Source organism: Geotrypetes seraphini, chromosome 16, assembly GCF_902459505.1.
Source record: "Geotrypetes seraphini chromosome 16, aGeoSer1.1, whole genome shotgun sequence".
Lineage (NCBI taxonomy): Eukaryota > Metazoa > Chordata > Amphibia > Gymnophiona > Dermophiidae > Geotrypetes > Geotrypetes seraphini.
In genome coordinates, this window is record NC_047099.1 from 7,442,508 (window position 1) to 7,459,549 (window position 17,042).

The 17,042-nt window shown below is 40.7% G+C and overlaps 1 gene segment (V, D, J or C); it reads right to left on the reverse strand.

Annotated features, from left to right (window-relative positions):
* Positions 1 to 5,730: 5,730 nt before the first annotated feature.
* LOC117350395 lies at positions 5,731 to 6,262 on the reverse strand. The segment is given in 2 exon segments: positions 5,731 to 6,041; positions 6,135 to 6,262. Coding segments are annotated over 2 exon segments (357 nt in total).
* Positions 6,263 to 17,042: the final 10,780 nt, after the last annotated feature.

Consider the following 17,042-nt stretch of genomic DNA (forward strand, 5'->3'; position numbering starts at 1 on the left):
AATTCAAAGGCTCTCTTTTATGCTCAGAGAATCTGGGGGTTTTCCAGGATAATAACTTGTGATGTAAACTTGTACTGACATTATAGCAAATTGTAACCTGTTAACTATATACTATGGGACTCATAATCGAAACAAAACTACATCTATAAACCTACCCGAGTCGGCACTTCGATCTAAAAGACAGGTCGTCCAAGTGCCGATAATCGAAATGGGATTTTAGATGTATCCAGAGACTTTTGAGGCCTCTGAATCCGGCTGTGCGCCCAGAACCTAAACTTAGTTGTACTGCAGGGATAATCAAAAGTTTGATGAGAATGCTTAGATGGAACTTATACGCTGTAAAATGCAGCGGGGGAGGGGGGGGTCAGGAAAAAGCAGAGTGGGCAGAGAAGAGGACATGTGCTGGCGCCCCACCAAGACAGCGGCCGGGTCGCCCCTCCCCCGTTACTATACCACTGCTCTGGGTTCATGTTGACACACTGAAGTCACAACCACAACTTCCACCATTCTTCTGCCTTCCCCTGCCTTTTTCTCTCTGGACTGCAACCACCCCCAAGAACAACATCCTCCAGCACACTAGAGCAAGCCCAGTACCCGGATCTTGATTGCTTTCATCCCACCACTGCCATACCTTCATAAGAACCTAAGAATAGCCTTACTGGGTCAGACCAGTAGCCCATCAAGCCCAGTAGCCCGTTCCCACGGTAGCCAATACAGGTCACTAGTACTTGGCCAAAACCCAAGGTGTAGCAATATTCCATGCTACCAATACAGGGCAAGCAGTGGCTTCCCCCATGTCTTTCTCAATAACAGACTATGGACTTTTCCTCCAGGAACTTGTCCAAACCTTTCTTAAAACCAGCTACGCTATCCGCTCTTACCACATCCTCAGGCAACGCGGTCCACAGCTTAACTATTCTCTGAGTGCAAAAAAATTTCCTCCAATTGGTTTAAAAAGTATTTCCCTGTAACTTCATTGAGTGTCCCCTAGTCTTTGTAATTTTTGACAGAGTAAAAAATCGATCCACTTGTACCCATTCTACTCCACTCAGGATTTTGTAGACTTCGATCATATCTCCCCTCACCCGTCTCTTTTCCAAGCCGAAGAGCCTTAACCGTTTTAGTCTTTCCTTGGCCACCAGTACAAATTCTACATATGTCACCTAATAAAAATCAGCGCCAAATAGGTTGGTGTTTAGCGAAATTCTCTAAATTTCCTACAGAGTTAGTTATGGTTTATAGAATCACAGGTAGCGCCAATCCACATGACGAACATTTTGGTTCAAGCCACTATTAGCTAAAACCCAGACAAACCAACTTTCTTCATTGATGGTTACATGGTTTCGGGTAAAGGCAAAAATGATTGGGATTGTGAAAGCCAAGTTCTTCAGAAAGGAAGTAGCAGAAACAATCAAAAGTGCTGATGGAGTTTCTGTACCGATGACTACTGAAACAACTCTTGCCACAGGCTGACTTTAAATTGTGATTATAGAATTGCTGTTTGTTTTTGCTCTTTGTGGTCTGATTTTAACCCTATCCTCAGGTAAGAAGCTCATGATTAATAAAACGTCAAAAGTATTAGGAGTAATTCTAGATTCCAATCTCACCAAGGTCAAGCAGATTATCTCTGTTCCAAAGATTTTTCTTCAGATTGAGGCAGTTGAGGACGATAAAATCAATCCTGAGCCCAACCAGTTTTGGACAGTGACTCAAGCAGTTCTACTTCCAAATCTAGATTACTGCAACTCTTTATATTGCAATATCACACGGTTCAGCGGCTAGACTGATTTTCCGTAAGGCCCAATTTGAGAGGGCTAGTCTGCTACTGATAGAACTACACTGGCTGCCAGTCAAGTGCAGAATTCAAATTAAACTAAACTAAAACTTAACTTTATATACCGAGTCATCATTCTAAGAAAGCTCGACTCGGTTTACAGTAGTTAAGGAAAAATTTACAAAGATAAATAAAAACTGGAAAGGGTAGTAGCAAATTTCAGAGGAATTAATTTTCAAACTATTTGGCGAACATCGTAGTTTTAAAAGATTTACGGAAAAATTGAAACGAACTGGAGCTCCTCAAAATAAAGGGGAGATCATTCCAAAGATAGACTTAAGATTTTGACTCCTGTGATTCCTTGATGTTTCAATGGAAGGAATGGAACATCAGGGAATATATATACTGTATATATATGTATATAGAGTTACCAGACGTCCAGATTTCCCTGGACATGTCCTCCTTTTGAGTCCAGACAGCTTTTCAAAACCCAGCACTCTTATTCTCCCTATCTTGGAGAGGGTGAACAACCTGTCTTTATCTGCTAAGTCTATTCCCTTCAGTATCTTGAATGTTTCGATTATGTCCCCTCTCAGTCTCCTCTTTTCAAGGGAGAAGAGGCCCAGTTTCTCTAATCTCTCACTGTACGGCAACTCTTCCAGTCCCTTAACCATTTTAGTTGCTCTTCTCTGGATCCTTTTGAGTAGTACCGTGTCCTTCAAGTTTCAAGTTTAATAGTTCATTTGATTAAATCGCTTAATCGTGATTCTAAGCGATGTACAATTTAAAATACATTCAAAGGGAAACAAACATTACAAACTTTAAATAAAAACATTAAATTAACATAGTCAAATATATACATAACAATAGGTAATGAAGGGGAATGAAATACAATTCGTGATAGAAAAGCAGAACAAAAAAGGGAAAACACATGAGGGAAATGAGTAAAGAAACAAAAAACACAATCAATAGTCACTGAGTAATAGATTAAACATCAAAAGCATCTTTAAAAAGAAATGTTTTTAAAATACTTTTAAATTTTTCCAAATCATGCTCATTTCGTATATAAATTGGTAGTGCATTCCAAATCTGTGGAGCAGTTACAGAAAAAATAAACTGCCGTCTTGTGCCAATAATCTTGAGGGAAGGAATAGTCAGTAAATTTTGTTCGTTGGATCTTAAGGTTCTGCATGGAAAGTACGGGATTAGTAGTTTATATATAAATGCCGGCGTTTTATTGAGAAGAGTTTTAAAAGTGAGCAAGCAAAATTTATATGTTATTCAATATGTGATTGGAAGCCAGTGTGCGTCTTTCAAAAGAGGTTTAACGTGATCAAATTTCCTGGATTTGGTTATAAGCTTAATAGAGACGTTTTGAATGATTTGAAGGCGTTTAATTTCATTCAATGATATTCCTTTAAAAAGTGCGTTGCAGTAATCTAGTTTGGAAATCACCAAAGAGTGAATCAAAATGTTTAGGGATTTCGGACATAGAAATTTAGAAATTGCTCGAATCTTACGTAATCTATAGAAGGTTGTTTTAACGATAGTACTGATATGATCATGAAAATTGAGTTTGTTATCAAAAGTTACCCCTAAAATTTTTATACTGTTGACTGGTTGTAGAGGGACATTTTTTATTGTAATAGGGGCTATGAGAGTGGAATTTTCTTTCCATGGGAATAACATAATATTGGATTTTTTGATGTTAAGTGACAGTTTATTCGTATTAAGCCATTGATAAACTAGATCAAGTTTTTCATTAACCTCCTGGATATCTTAATTTATGGCAACCAGTGCTAGACGCAGTACCATGGCCCGGTACAGCGGCATGATAACCTTCTCCGATCTGTTCATGATCCCCTTCTTAATCATTCCAAGCATTCTGTTCACCCTTTACACCACCGCCGCGCATTGCACAGACGGTTTCATCGACTTGTCGACCAGTACTCCCAAGTCTCTTTCCTGGGGGGTCTCTCCAAGTACTGCCCCGGACATCCTGTATTCATGTATAAGATTTTTGTTACCGACATGCATAACCTTACGCTTATCCACATTGAATCTCATTTGCCATGTTGCGGCCCATTTCTCAAGCGTGTTTATGTCACTTTGCAGATCTTTGCAATCCTCCTGCATCTTCACTACTCTGAATAATTTAGTATCGTCTACAAATTTAATCACCTCACTCGTTGTGCCAATTTCCAGATCGTTTATAAATATGTTGAAGAGCATGGGCCCAAGCACCGAACCCTGCAGCACTCCACTGGTTACACTTTTCCAGTCCGAGAATTGTCCATTTACTCCCACTCTCTGTTTCCTATCCGCCTGCCAGTTTTTAATCCACGTGAGTATTTCACCCTCGATTCAATGGCTCACAATTTTTCAAAGTAGTCGTTCATGCGGAACTTTGACGAATGTCTTCTGAAAATCCTGATATACAATGTCGACCGGGTCGTCTTTGTCTATTTGCCTGTTTACTCCCTCGAAGAAGTGCAACAAGTTCATCAAGCAAGATCTTCCGTTGCTGAAGCCGTGCTGGCTGGTCCTCATCAAATTGTGTCCGTCAAGGTGCTCAATGATGCGGTCCTTTATCAGCGCCTCTACCATCTTTCCCGGTACTGAGGTCAGACTCACCGGTCTGTAGTTTCCTCGAACCTTTCTTGAAGATCGGCGTAACATTCATCACCTTGATAGGCGGTATATAAATACCTAATAAACTTAAACTATTTTGAGGCACTCGGTATGTTTATCATAATCACAAAAGTAAAATAAAACAGTTTCTTGATCATATGTCTCTTTAGCTATAAACTATAAAGAGTTTTACCTCATGCAAAATTGTCATTTCTTTAATAAGACATTAACTATTTTTTTCGGAGTCCCTCTAAGTACCTACAAATCCAAAATGTGGCCCTGCAAAGGGTTGGAGTTTGAGACCACTGATTTAGAATATGCACCTATCACTTATTAGTGTGTCTAACTGGAGGAAATAATTAGCTATGCTTTAAACAAGAGTTGCTTAGACTGGCTGGGTGCATATGCTCTATTGCACTATACCTAGATTACGCTAGATAACGTGCTGCCTTGCACAACAGAGAGATGATATGTTTAATAGGCAATAGACTATTTGATTTACAAGGCTCCCTTGCAGCGTACTGTGTCTCTCATTAAGGTGAAAAATGTGCCCAAATGCAGAATAAATAAAGTCCAATGAATATCCAGTGAAGGATGCTGGGCTGTATAAAGAATGGCGTAGCCAGTAGAAGGAAGAAGGTGTTGATGCCCCTGTACAGGTCATTGGTGAGGCCCCATTTGGAGTATTATGTTCAGTTTTGGAGACCATATCTGGCGAAGGACGTAAGAAGACTTGAGGCGGTCCAGAGGAGGGTGACGAAAATGATAGGAGGCTTGCACCAGAAGACGTATGAGGAAAGACTGGAAGCCCTGAATATGTATACCCTAGAGGAAAGGAGAGATAGGGGAGATATGATTCAGACGTTCAAATACTTGAAGGGTATTAACGTAGAACAAAATCTTTTCTAGAAAAAGGAAAATGGTAAAACCAGTGGACATAATTTGAGGTTGGTGGTGGAGAGTAAAACTGTGACTGAGTTCAAAGAAGTGTGGGATGAACACAGAAGATTTAGAATCAGAAAATAATATTAAATATTGAACTAAGGCCAGTACTGGGCAGACTTGCACGGTCTGTGTCTGTATATGGCCGTTTGGTTGAGGATGGGCTGGGGAGAGTTTCAGGTTGGGCAGACTGGATGGGTCTCTATCTGCCGTCATCTACTATGTTACTATGATTGCAATATTAATAAAGTCTATTAGACCTTCATTTATATTTGATTTTGTTTGGGAGTTTTCATTTATGTAGCTTGAGCGCCCCCTTTAGACACTGCTGCCTCAATGCACACAGCCAATGAGTTCTTGTCACATTAGACATGAGATTCATTTCACTGTGACCCTCGGGCACAGTAATAGACTGCAGTGTCCTCCATTTTCAGATTGTTCATTTGCAGGTAGAAATTGGAGCTGTCTTTGGAAGCCGTGAACCGCCCTTGGATTGTAGAGGAATGGTGCTTTGTGTCAGAAGGAGCTCCAACAGAAGACAACCACTCCAGTCCTTTCCCAGCAGCCTGTCTAACCCAAGTTGTCCACCAGTGATTCACATTAAACCCAGTGACAGCACATTCTAGCTGCACCGTTTCCCCGGGTTTTTTCATTTCGGCACCAGACTGGGTCAAAATGATCTGAGACCAGACACCTGGGAAAGAGACAAGATAAATATGACCAAGATCACATATAATAACTACAATATCTACAAAAAAACAGAAAATTAATTTAAAAATGAACATACTGGAGAGTCCAGTGAGAAAAATGAAGATTTCCAGTAAAAACAGCATAGCATTTGATAGAAGCTTCGGCTAGAGCTCTTATAATAGCGGATCCTACTTGACAGAAGGGACCTATAGGTATATATGTGATAAGAGTAAAGAGGGGGAAATGTCAGATTTGCATATTGCAGGAAGGACTGAAGGAACTGTGATTCCAAGTCCACAAACTCATATGCAGTGAGTAAGCCACGCCCCCTGGGGCAGTCGTTAAATACACTCTAATTCTACAAAGTGCCCGAAAACAATTGCAATCAATTAGAATTAATCCTGCTGCATATATTTACATGACTGAAAGTATGTGCAGTTCATTACCCCCCTCCCCCTCCCTTATACAAAACCGTAGCATGATTTGTAGTGCCGGCTGCGGAGGTAACAGCTCAGACGCTCAAAGAATTACCACTGCAGCCGGCGCTAAAAAACGTGCTGTGGTTTTGTCAATCGGGGGGGGGGGAGGGGGGACGGGAGGTGGTAAGTTAGTCTGGAACAAATAGACAAATTCTGAAACGTTTATATTTCTAAAGAGAAATGCTAAAGGCCTCTGGATTGTTTTAGCAACTCCTCTCGCTTTCTAGTAACTTTCAATTTAGTGGTTATTGAACTGGCTAAAACTAGAGAATGACACGGAGACAAATTTTTCTCCGTCCCCGCAGAAACTCAATTTCCCCATGCCATCCCCGTGAGTTTTGCCGATGTCCCTGTCGCTGCCCCATTCCTATAAGAACATAATAGTTTACTGGGTCAGATCAATGGTCCATCAAGCCCAGTAGCAATCCAGGTCACTAGTACCTGGCCAAAACACAAGGAGTAGCAATATTCCATGCTCCCAATCCAGGGTAAGCAGTGGCTTCCCCCATGTTTTTCTCAATAACAGACTATGGACTTTTCCTCCAGGAACTTGTCCAAACCTTTCTTAAAACCAGCTACACTATCCGCTCTTACCACATCCTCTAGCAACATGTTACAGAGCTTAACTATTCTCTGAGTGAAAAAAATTTCCTCCTATTGATTTTAAAAGTATTTCCCTGTAACTTTATCGAGTGTCTCCTAGTCTTTGCAATTTTTGACAGAGTGAAAAATCGATCCACTTGTACCTGTTCTACTCCACTCAGGATTTTGTAGACGTCAATCATATCTCCACTCAGTCATCTTTTTTCCAAGCTGAAGAGCCCTAACCTTTGTAGTCTTTCCTCATACGAGAGGAGTTCCATCCCCTTTATCATCTTGGCCGTTCTTCTTTGAACCTTTTCTAGCACCACCATATCTTTCTTGAGATAAGGAGACCAGAATTGAATGCAGTACTCGAGGTGATGTTGCACCATGGAGTAATACAGGGGCATTATAACATTCTTAGTCTTGTTAACCATCATTTTTAAAATAATTCCTAGCATCCTGTTTGATTTTTAGCCGCCACTGCACATTGGGTGGAAATTTTCATCGTATTGTGTACAATGACACCCAGATCGTTTTCTTGGGCTCTAACCCCCAAGGTGGACCCTAGCATCTGGTAACTGTGATTCAGGTTATTCTTCCCAATGTGCATCATTTTGCATTTGTTCACATTAAATTTCATCTGCCATTTGGACGCCCAGTCTTCCAATTTCCTAAGGTCTGCCTGCAATTTTCACAATCCACATGCGTTTTAACAACTTTGAACAGTTAGGGTTCCTTTTACGAAGGTGCTCTAGCATTTTTAGCGCACGCAAGCTGAAAAACTACCACCTATTCAAGAGGAGGCAGTAGCGGCTAGCGCATGTGACATTTTAGCGTGCGCTATTGCGCGCGTAAAGGCCCTAACGCACCTCCGTAAAAAGAGCCCATAGTGTCATCTGCAAATTTAATCACCTCACTCATCATTCCAGATCATTTATAAATAAGTTAAATAGCACCGGTCCCAATACAGATCCCTGTGGCACTCCACTGTTTACTCTCCTCCACTGAGAAAAATGACCATTTAACCGTACCCTCTGTTTTCTATCCAATAACCAATTCCTAAACCACAACTGAACTTTGCCACCTATCCCATGACTCTTTAATTTTCTCAGGAGCCTCTCAAGAGGATCTTTGTCAAAAGCTTTCTAAAAATCTAGATATACTACATCAACTGGCTCACCTTTAGTCACATGTTTATTCACACCTTCAAAGAACTCAAGCAAATTTGTGAGGCAAGATTTCCCTTGGCTGAACCCATGCTGACTCCATCTCATTAAATCATGTTTGTCTACGTGTTCCACAATTTTATTTTTTATAATTGTTTCCACCATTTTGCCAGGCACTGAAGTGAGGCTTACCGATCTGTAATTTCCCAGATCTCCCCGGAGCCCTTTTTAAAAATCGGCGTAATATTAGCTACCCTCCAATCTTCATGTACTACAGATGATTTTAGTGACAGGTTACAGATCACTAATAGCAGGTCAACAATTTCATGTTTGAGTCCTTTTAGTACCCTGGGATGTATACCATCTGGTCCAGGCAATGTATCACTTTTTAACTTGACTCACCGAGATTTCTTTCAGTTCCTACGCATCATCACCCTTGAAAACCATTTCCGGTTCAGGTAGATCTCTTACATCTTCTTCCGTATAGACCGATGCAAAGAATTCATTCAGTCTTTCTGCTATGGCCTTATCCTCCCTGAGCACCCCTTTTGCTGCTTGATCATCCAACGGTCCCACAGATTCCCTCACAGGTTTTCTGCTTCTGATGTACCTAAAAAAATTGTTATGTTTTTGCCTGTTTTGCAAGTTTCTCTTCATATTCTTTCTTAGCTGCCTTTATCAGTGCTTTGCATCTAACTTGCCAGTGCTTTTGTTTCTTCTTATTTTCTTCATTCAGATCCTTTTTCCATTCTTTAAAGGATGGTTTTTTTATACTCTAATAGCCTCTTTCATGTCAATTTTTAACCACGCCGGCTCTCGTTTCCTCTTCTTTCTACCTTTGCTGATACGTGAAATACATCTGGTCTGGGCTTCCACAATGGAATTTTTAAATAACATCCATGCCTGGTTTACAGTCCTAATCTTTGCAACTGATCCTTTTAGCCTCTTTTTAACTATTTCCTCATTTTATAATAGCTGCCCTTTCTAAAATTAAATGCTTCTACAGTAGATTTCTTTTGCGATGTCACTCCCGGTATCAGTTCAAATTTGATCACGTTATGATCCTGTTTCCCAGCGGAACACTTATGATTTTAAAGTGTTTGAGGCTTGTACAGATGAAGACAGAGCTTGCAGGAGTGTGGAAGAGACAGGAAAAACAGCCGCCGGGATGGGATGAGGAAAAATTTGTCCCCGTGTCTTTCTCTAAAACCATTATATTGGGTAAAATTATTCCAAATAAACTCTTTTCTTCCTAATATATTGTACTTCAATGGTTCCCAACCCTGTCCTGGAGGACCACCAGGCCAATCGGGTTTTCAGGATAGCCCTAATTAATATGCATGGCGCAGATTTGCATGCCTCTCACTTCCATTATATGCAAATCTCTCTCATGCATATTCATTAGGGCTAGCCTGAAAACCCGATTGGCCTGGTGGTCCTCCAGGACAGGGTTGGGAACCACTGTTGTACTTTGTGTGTTGGTGTGGGATTGAACGTATAGCAGGGTGATCACAATTGTCAGATTTCATCAAAGAAAACAAGTTCTTTCAGTGGAAATAATTGGACTTATTTGTTCCTGCAACAGGTTTATTTATTTCTGTAAGTTTAAATACTTGGATGCATGTCATTTATTTATTTTAAAAATTTATACACCATCTGAATACGTAGATGGTTCACAAGCAGCATACATAATAAAATAAACATATCAAAATACACATCACTGCAATACCCTCAAATCCATCTCCAGATCTTATAACATACAAACAGGTAAAATAAATACCCTACAAAAGAGTTGAGTTCCATCTGGCACTGCATTGATGGCCAGGTAACATTTTGTATGTGTTGTATTGTGAGTATTAAAAACGTATTTCATGTTTTACAGTCTTTGCACGTTGATACAAAACCAAGCTAAGCCACAACTCTGATGCAAGAAGGAACTCGCATCCAGTTCCTCTCTGTCTCTCTCTTTCTCCTGCTGAACTGAAAGTTTTTGCTTCAGGCCAGATGAGTTTTTGGTCACTGTGACTCTGCAACAGTAATAAACCGCAGAGTCTTCCGTCTTCAGACTGTTCATTTGCAGATATAAATTTGAACTGTCAGTAGAAGCCGTGAATCTTCCTTGAACTGCTGTAGAGTAATACTGAGTGCTGGAGCCTTTATAATAATAAGCGACCCAGTCCAGTCCTCGCCCAGGAGCCTGCCGGACCCACGCCATCCAGTAGCTGTTAACATCAAACCCAGTAACAGCGCATTTCAACTGCAGAGATTCTCCTGGCTTCCCCAATCCTCCGCCAGTCTGGGTCAGAGTAATCTGGCATTTGATACCTAGAAGACAAAGTACCCCCAAAACTTTTAAAAAAAGCTTGACTGCCACTACAGAATTTCAACGGGATATAAATACTGTATCTTACGCACATGACAGTCCGGTGAAAAGAAGAGCGATCTGTACAGAGGAGAACATTGGAAAATACCAGAGTTTGACAGGGCCAATAGTGAGTTTAATCAATTGACCGTGATTTCTTTCAGACACGGATCCTTTAAGAAGGAAGTGAGAGCTGTCTTTTTGCATATGTCCATGAAATTTGAATGTATTAACTGCTTCAAGTTAGAGGTTTGAACGCAGGAGAATCCCCTTATGCAAATTAATGAGCAACAGACAGTCAGATGTGGAATGATCTATTCAGTGGTTTGCATATAACCAGTATAATTATTTATGTTACATAAATGGTTACAAGCATGTAAATGAAGGGGAGGAGCAAGCAAGGTGCGTTCACTATGTAATGTAGCAGGTGACACAGTGTAGGACCAAACCAAATAAAGTGATAAGGGAAAACATGTTTGCCAAGGCAGTGTCCCTCCCCTGCCCTCACATGACTTAAGGAAAGCTCAGAGTGTTCTTCATTTGTAAACCTGGTCTGTCGGATGAGGTTTCAAAATAATCATTTGAAAATTGATCCTGAAGATGCTCTGCTATTACTGATCGCTTTATTACTGTAATTCTCAGTCAGTGTGGCCCAATCTCTTGTTAATTGTAATCCACCCTGAGCTGATAAGGTTGATATAACATAGCATAACATTCCCCCCTCATATATCTACTCCTCCATCCTAATCCTCCCCCCAATCTGATCCCCCACAGACATCTAAATTGCAACTGTGTGAAAACTGGGTTCAATTTAAGAAACAGTTATAAACTCAGCTGTTTGTTCCTGTATTTTTACTAATACATAGTAACATAGTAGTTGACGGCAGATAAAGACCCGAATGGTCCATCCAGTCTGCCCAACCTGGTTCAATTTAAATTTTATTTCTTCTTCTTCTGTTATAGGGGAAAACACCCTCCAGGGATTCAAGACAAACTTAGACAAGTTCCTGCTCAACCAGAATGTACGCAGGTAAGACTAGACTCAGTTAGGGCACTGGTCTGTGACCTAAGGGCTGCCATGGGAGCAGACTGCTGGGCACGATGGACCACTGGTCTGACCCAACAGCGGCAATTCTTATGTTCTTAGCTATTTCTGGGCAAGAATCCAAAGCTCTGCCTGGTACTGTGCTTAGGTTCCAGCTACTGAAGTCTCCGTCAAAGCTCACTCCAGTTGACATTTGCTGAGAAGAAATTGTTCATTGATATTCCCACTTGCATTCCCTACCCTCTGACAACCTTCAATTGCATCTCTGACCCTCCTGATACCTCCGATCACGTCCTTCAACCCTCAACCCCATTATTTTATAAGCCCTTCCCCTGAATCCAAGCCACTCTCACATATGTGAAATAAAACCAAATCTTTCCTCCCATCACCCCCACAATCTTAGGACTTACCCTCAGTACATTGTGATATAATGTGCCAGAATGCACTGGAATCCTGTGGTAAATTTGTCTCTCTGTGTGCAAACACTGTGAGGTAGAAAATTTTTTTTAATTATTTCAGGGCCAGAGAGTGGGCATGACAGTGCCAATCAGTTAGCATGTGAGGCATTGCTGTACACTAAGGGGCTCATAATTGAAACTGAAATACGTCTAAAAACCTACCCAGGTTGGCACTTGTACAATCTGAAAGACAGGTCATCCAAGTGCTGGAGGAGTGGTTAGGGTGGGATATAGGCCGACCTAGACTTAGTTGTCCTGCAGGGATAATCGAAGGTTTGACGAGACTGCCTAGACGGAACTTATACGTTGTGACTTAGATGATGTAAAGACACATATAAGTGCCCCCCACACTCTACCCCATGTTCACTGACCCCGTTGCACCCCCTCAAAGTTCAGAATACAAATGTACTTACCTCCCTCCCTCTGGAACATCAGCACCTGGCATAGGGAAGCCTAGTAGAGCTGCACAGAGGTGGCTTAAGTAGTCTGGAGGTGGGCTAGTGAACCATAGAGAGGAAGACCCAGGCCATAAGCCACTCTATCCACTACATCAATCCTACTGTACTGCCATATAGGTGCCACCTGCAGTCATAAGGGCTATTTGGGTTGTATATTGGGTTTTGGGGATCTCACCATAACCTATAAGGGAGTTCTGGTGAGATGTTTATGTGGCACCTTTTTTGTGATTTTCACAGCAGTGCCACAAACAAAACATATTAAAATGATTATGTCATTAGGAGCCACACTCATCATTAAAAAACCCAAAAACAAGAACTACATCATATAAGTAATGTTTTCCCAAACTCAGTCACTTACAAAAACCATTTCTTAAATAACAAAGGCCTCCTTTTACAAAACTGTGATAGCAGTTTCTAGCGCAGGGAGCCGTGCTGAATGGCCCGCGCTGCTCCCGACACTCATTGAGTTCCTATGAGTGTAGGGAGCAGCATGAGCCATTCAGTGCGACTCCCCGCACCAGAAACTGATATCACAGTTTCATAAAAGAGGGGGAAAGTTTTAACCATTTTCCTGAACTGAAGTAGACTAGAAAGGATTTTCATTTCCAATGGCGATGCATTCCACAATATTACTCCCAGATGAACCAAACAACCAAAACTAAGCTGTGGAATGGATGTTCTCAATGCAGGTGTTTATTCAATCCAACATCTGAAGAATGCACGCTCATCCATATAAATAAGCGATGGTACGGACCCAACTCGGTCTGTGTTTCAGCTAAACAAGCCTTCCTCAGGGGTCCCAAACTATGAGGGTGCAAGATAAGAAGGCTCAAATATGGATGAGAACAATGTCAATAAAATCGAACTAAAATCCAACGTAGAAGTTGAAGAATGTGCAAACAAGCAACTGCAATGATTAGATGGCCATTAATTCGGAAAATGGGAAAGTGTGCCATTTTCCAGCTACGACACAAGTGGTCTTAATGTGCAAGAAAGACTTGCATCAAGGGTGTGCTAAGGACACTTTTGCTGTAGCTTGTATAAAAGGGCCCTTTTATTTGGACCTAAGAGTGAGGGGTGCCATGGACCGCCAGAAAAACTAACAAATCGATTCTGGAAGAGATCAAATCGGCTATGTCACTAGAAGTCCAAATAATGATGTTATTACTGTCTTATTTTGGTCACACCTTCAGAAGAAAGAGATTACTGGAGAAGGACATCATGTTTGGGAAGATCAAAGGAACCAGGCGAAGAGGGCGACCTGCAATCAGATGGCTAGACACGTTGAAAACAACCATGGGGATGATGCTGGAGGACCTTTCCGGACTAGCACAAAACCGATTTCTTTTTAGATCCGCAATTCATCGAGTTGCTAGGACTCAAGCACAAGTCAATGGCCCCTAACAACAACAAGGGTGAATATTATAATTAGTTGTCTGTCTGCCATGTGGCGTGTGCAATCATGAAATGGTAATGTTCATACAGAGTTGATACAAGAAGTCAGGGGTAAAGTTTGTGTTCAGTTAATATCTCAATATTTTTTACTATTGCAATTGTCTATGTGCAGCTTATTCATCTCTTACTCTCATTGTATGTAACTTGTTGTAAACCGCTTTGAACTTATGATATAGCGGTATATAAGAAATAAAATTATTATTATTATTATTATGATGATGATGTAGATTGCCTTGAGTGAATTTTTCCAAAAAGAAATAAATATTAATATTGTAAAAAAAAGAAACAAAGCAATAAACCTTCATTATTTGTTGTTGACTCTTTTGAAATCTGGTAATCAGAATCTATGGAGTCAAGAGCATTATTAGATTCGTGAGTTAATATTTTTTGAGTTAATGCTTCCCCCTTTTGGTGCAGTGGAAACCTGCATTTTTGCTGGGAACTGTTTTTGTATTGCTTTGTGTTTCCTGATTCTCACCGTGTCTCTCTTGTACAGTAATAAACTGCAGTGTCTTCAGCCTTCAGGCTGTTCATTTGCAAATATGCCATATTGTTGGAATTATTTCTAGAGATGTTGAATCTTCCTTGAACAGACTGGGAATATAACTGTTTTGTTCCACTTGGGCGAGAAACTGTGGCTACCCATTCCAACCCTTTCCCAGGAAGTTGCCGGACAAAAGCCATTGAATAATTAGTGAATGTGAACCCTGAGCCTTGGCAGGACAGCCTGAGAGACTCTCTAGGTTTTTTAACTTCAGCATCAGACTGCGTCAGGATAACGGCAGAAAAGACACCTAGAAAAGATAAATAGATATTCTGTTAAGATTTCATTCTAGTCTGTTAATTCAAAGAGCTTGCAGCTGTATGCAGTGTGGAGGAAAAAAGACAACTTTACCTTGTGAAAAAAAGAACAGAAAACAACCCAACAAAAAGACTTCCATATCACGCTCTTTATGTAAACCAAAGGAAAATGATAAGAATGGGACATCAACAGCTGATGGAAATCTGTCCTTCGGTATCACCTTTAAATAGCAAAACCCCTCCCATGTATCTGATGCCGCTTTGCATGAATCTGTGAGATTGACATGAGCACTGCTATAATAGGCATCGCTACACAAACCAAGTTCTTCATGCAAAATCAGAAATAGGTAACTTGGATCGAATACACTTAAGATTCAAATATAACGAAGTATACTACATTCATTTTTTTATGAGCAGAAAACTTGCCCCCTCTTTTACTAAGGTGCGCTAACCGACTAGCGCGTGCTAATCAAATTAGCACGCACTAAACGCTAGCGCGTCCATAGCGGGAGGGGGGTATATCTTTTGTTTTGGTATTTTTCCTGATGGTAATGATGGATGGAGAGGGAATATTTATCTTGTGTATAGATTCTGATTGTTTATAAGTGCTTATTTGATTATTATTATTTGTATGTAAATTGTATTGTACTTTTTGTCGGCATTAAAAACGAAATAAAATTAAAAAAAAAAATAAGAAAATTTCCCATCATTTTGGATGCCACAGGCCTGATCGAAAAGAATTTCCAAACACACCTGGATAGTAACATAGTATATGACGGCAGATAAAGATCTGAACGGTCTATCCAGTCTGCTCATAAGTTATATCCATTAAAAAATACATGATTAGATGATTAGATTAACTTGTCTCTTCTTTGATATTTCTGGGCCGTAGACTGTAAAGTCTGGTATTGTCCTAGGTTCAAAATGAGCTGTCCAAGCTCACTCTAGCCTATCCAATCATCCTGTTGTTTGCAGGATATCTACCATAAAGTCTGGCCAGTAACATCTTCATGTTCCATATTAGGGGAGTTCCCAATGATGCCCACCCAAGGCCATCCTACACTGAAATACCACATATGGAACACAGACTGCAGGTCTGTGCAATACCGACCTTAGTTCTTTAATTTGCATCCTTCATTTTCTAATTAGTGATCCTCTATTTTTATCCCACGTGTTCTTGAATTCCATCACCGTTTTCCTCTCCATTCCAGGCATCTACCACCCTTTCCGTGAAGAAGAATTTCCTAACATTGCCCTAAGTCTTCTTCCACGTAACCTCAAATTATGCCTTCTAGTTTTACCATTTTTTCTTCTCTGGAAAAGATTTGGTTCTATATTAAAGTATTTAAACATCTGTATCGTATCTCCCCTGTCCTTCCTTTCCTCCAGAGTATACATGTTTAGGTCTTCCAGTCTCTTCTCATATTTCTTTTGGTTCAAACCCCTTACCATTTTCATCGCTTTCATCTGGATTGCTTCAAGTCTTTTTTTATCCTTCGCCAGATACGGCCTTCAAAACTGAACACAATACACCAAGTGCGGCCTCTCCAACCTATACAGGGGCATCTGCACCTCCCTTTTTCTGCTGGTAACTCCTCTTTCTATATGGCCTTTTATCCTTCTGGTTACAGTCACTGCCTTATCACACTGTTTTGATGACTTTAGATCCTCAGACACAATTACTCCAAGGTCCCTCTTTTCATCCGTGCATATCAGCCTCTCACCTCCCAGCACTTACGGTTCCCTCGGATTTCTACTCCCCAAATGCATCACTCTGCATTTCTTTGCATTGAATTTTAGTTACCAGATGCTAGACCATTCTTCTAACTTTTGCATATCCTTTTTCATGTTTTCCACTACCTCTGGGGTGTCTACTCTGATACAAATCTTAGTATCGTCAGCAAAAAGGTTAACCTTACCTTCTAGCCCTTCAGCAATGGCACTCACAAACATATTGAACAGAATTGGTCCCAGCACCGAGCCTTGAGGCACTCCATTACTCACCTGACCCTCCTTCGAATGCATTCCATTTACCACTACCCTCTGGCATCTGTCTGTCAACCAGTTTCTAGTCCAGTTCACCACTTTGGGCCCTAACTTCAGCCCACAGAGTTTGTTTAAGAGCCTCCTATGAGGAACCCTTTCGAAAGCTTTGCTGAAATCTAAGTAAATTACATCTAGCGCATGTCTTTGATC